The sequence below is a fragment of the Brassica oleracea genome, chromosome C7, assembly GCF_000695525.1.
Source record: "Brassica oleracea var. oleracea cultivar TO1000 chromosome C7, BOL, whole genome shotgun sequence".
Classification (NCBI taxonomy): Eukaryota; Viridiplantae; Streptophyta; class Magnoliopsida; order Brassicales; family Brassicaceae; genus Brassica; species Brassica oleracea.
Window position 1 is genome coordinate 13,730,740 of NC_027754.1, and position 2,028 is coordinate 13,732,767.

Here is a 2,028-nt window from a genome sequence, read left to right on the forward strand (position 1 = left end):
GAAGAACTTTATTCTCCACAACGCACCTGGATCATGTCAAGAATGAGTACATGGCTATAAACATCATCAAGGATGCAGATGTACTGTATATACCAATATGCTTACCCCAAGATATCTTGATCGACATCTTTAGCATTGTATCTTGTATATCCAAGGCCCGTGTAGTCCCAGACCTAAAACAACAACAACAAAAAATGACATAGGAGGACTTTGTTAACGTCTAGCAGATCATTATCAGTATATGCAGATCCTACACAGAGTAGATCATCACACCTAGATCTGATTACAGTTTTGGTTTTAAGATCAACTTCAAATAAAGAGATAAGCGCCAAACGGCAGTACATCAAACCAATGTCGAGCCATGATCAAGAAATATGTTCCACCAAAATCATAGCCACAAACCAAAGTGAGCTATATGCATTTCAGAAGTTCTAAAATTTCAGCAGCCATAATATAACAACTTCGGGAGTATTAAGAAGTTAATAATCATTACCTGCATTTTGTCAAAATAGGCATGTCGCTGTTCTTCAATGTATTTCCAGGCACCAATATCTGCATGATAAAATGACACCAAAGTTATAACTATAAAGGAAATAAATGAACTTTATCAGGACACAGACTAGATCAAAATTTGGGTTCGAAGTGGCAAAAGCAGAGGATTTCAAACTCCTTACGCAACAATTTTTAAGCTCTTCTGGTAGCAAATTCTAGAAAATACAAACTGTGGGAAGAAATGAGAAAAGTTGAGAAACCTTTGAGGAAGGATATTGTTGCAGGTGTGACGGTACTGACTCTAGGATCAGGTAGGTGCCCTTTCTCAATGATGTTTTTTCTCCCCAAAAGAGGATTGTTGTCAATAATAGCAACATTCAAGTGCTTTGTCAATGGCTTGCTAGCTGAAAGAACAACATCAATGTCGTCAAAAATCAACAAAAACTAATTAACGGCTAATCTAATCGAGAGAAGAACAAGACTAGGAAGCAAACATGGGCTTACCTAACGAAGCAGCTAAAGCAATTCCAACCATTCCACCACCGACAATAGCAATGTCATGTTGTGGACTATCTCCCGTGGAATTTGCATTGCTCTCCTACAAATCATTTATCAAAAGTGACTATCAACTTGTTCAAAATCATATTCAATGTCCCACTCTAGCAAACAAACAAGGTTCTTGTTGTCCCAAACATGATGAACTACACACTACATGGACCAAAGAAGACTTTGGGGATGTCAATATACACAACAAGAATATCTAAAGTGTCCTTCCAAGACAAGACAGCGAATTCACAAGGACATAAAAGCAGATCATCTTACATTGGAACCCGCAGTAGAAGAGACTTTGCGTGTCACATGAGTAGACCAAGCCCTCTGAAAGATATGTTTTGATCCACAGACATTAGTCTTAAGTTGCCTTGCAAGCACCCTGTCCCAGGGGACAATTACATCAGACATCACATGGTATATATATATATATAGCTCTGGCCTTAAAAACTGAACAACAACACACACAAAGTAATCTAACAAGAAACCCAAATTTCTATACAGATTGCTGAAAAAAAAAAAAAAAAAAAAAAAAAAAAAAAATGGAGAAAGGGAGAACTCGTGCGAACCTGTTCATGGTGTTGCCAGCTTTGATACAGAATTGATAACGTATATGGACAAATTCGAATAAACCGGATCGACCCGTGAACCGTATTTCACTCTGGATATCAGCAACAACAGTGAATCATGTAAGCAAGCGTCTTGGATTGGAGGTTAGAAGGAGAGTTTCGCCGGCAATTTTAATTAAGGGGTTATTCGGGTCGGGTTTACTTTCTTGGTCTGGGTCACGTATTATAATTTTGGTTATTAGGTTTTCAATCGAAACCCCGGTTCACTGCTGGACCGGTATCAAATGGTTTATTCAAATCATCCGGATTTACCCACTATGGGAGAAGAAGAAAAAAAAATGCAAAAGAAGCAGAATGATGATGATTGATTATCGTCACTCACCGCCCTGTGTTGCTGCAACCTCCGATGGTGATTTAC

The 2,028-nt window shown here is 38.4% G+C and overlaps 1 protein-coding gene across 1 annotated transcript in view; it reads right to left on the bottom strand.

Moving 5' to 3' along the window:
- Positions 1 to 2,028, bottom strand: part of LOC106305627 (ubiquinone biosynthesis monooxygenase COQ6, mitochondrial) — a 6,024-nt gene extending 3,996 nt beyond the window's left edge. The window contains exons 1-7 of the mRNA XM_013741978.1: positions 1,993 to 2,028; positions 1,611 to 1,702; positions 1,315 to 1,423; positions 997 to 1,090; positions 753 to 896; positions 494 to 552; positions 106 to 173 (exon numbers count right to left, since the gene is read on the bottom strand). Coding sequence (XP_013597432.1) covers positions 106 to 173; positions 494 to 552; positions 753 to 896; positions 997 to 1,090; positions 1,315 to 1,423; positions 1,611 to 1,618 — 482 coding nt within the window. The 5' untranslated portion in view covers positions 1,619 to 1,702; positions 1,993 to 2,028. The remainder of the gene's footprint in view (positions 1 to 105; positions 174 to 493; positions 553 to 752; positions 897 to 996; positions 1,091 to 1,314; positions 1,424 to 1,610; positions 1,703 to 1,992) is intronic.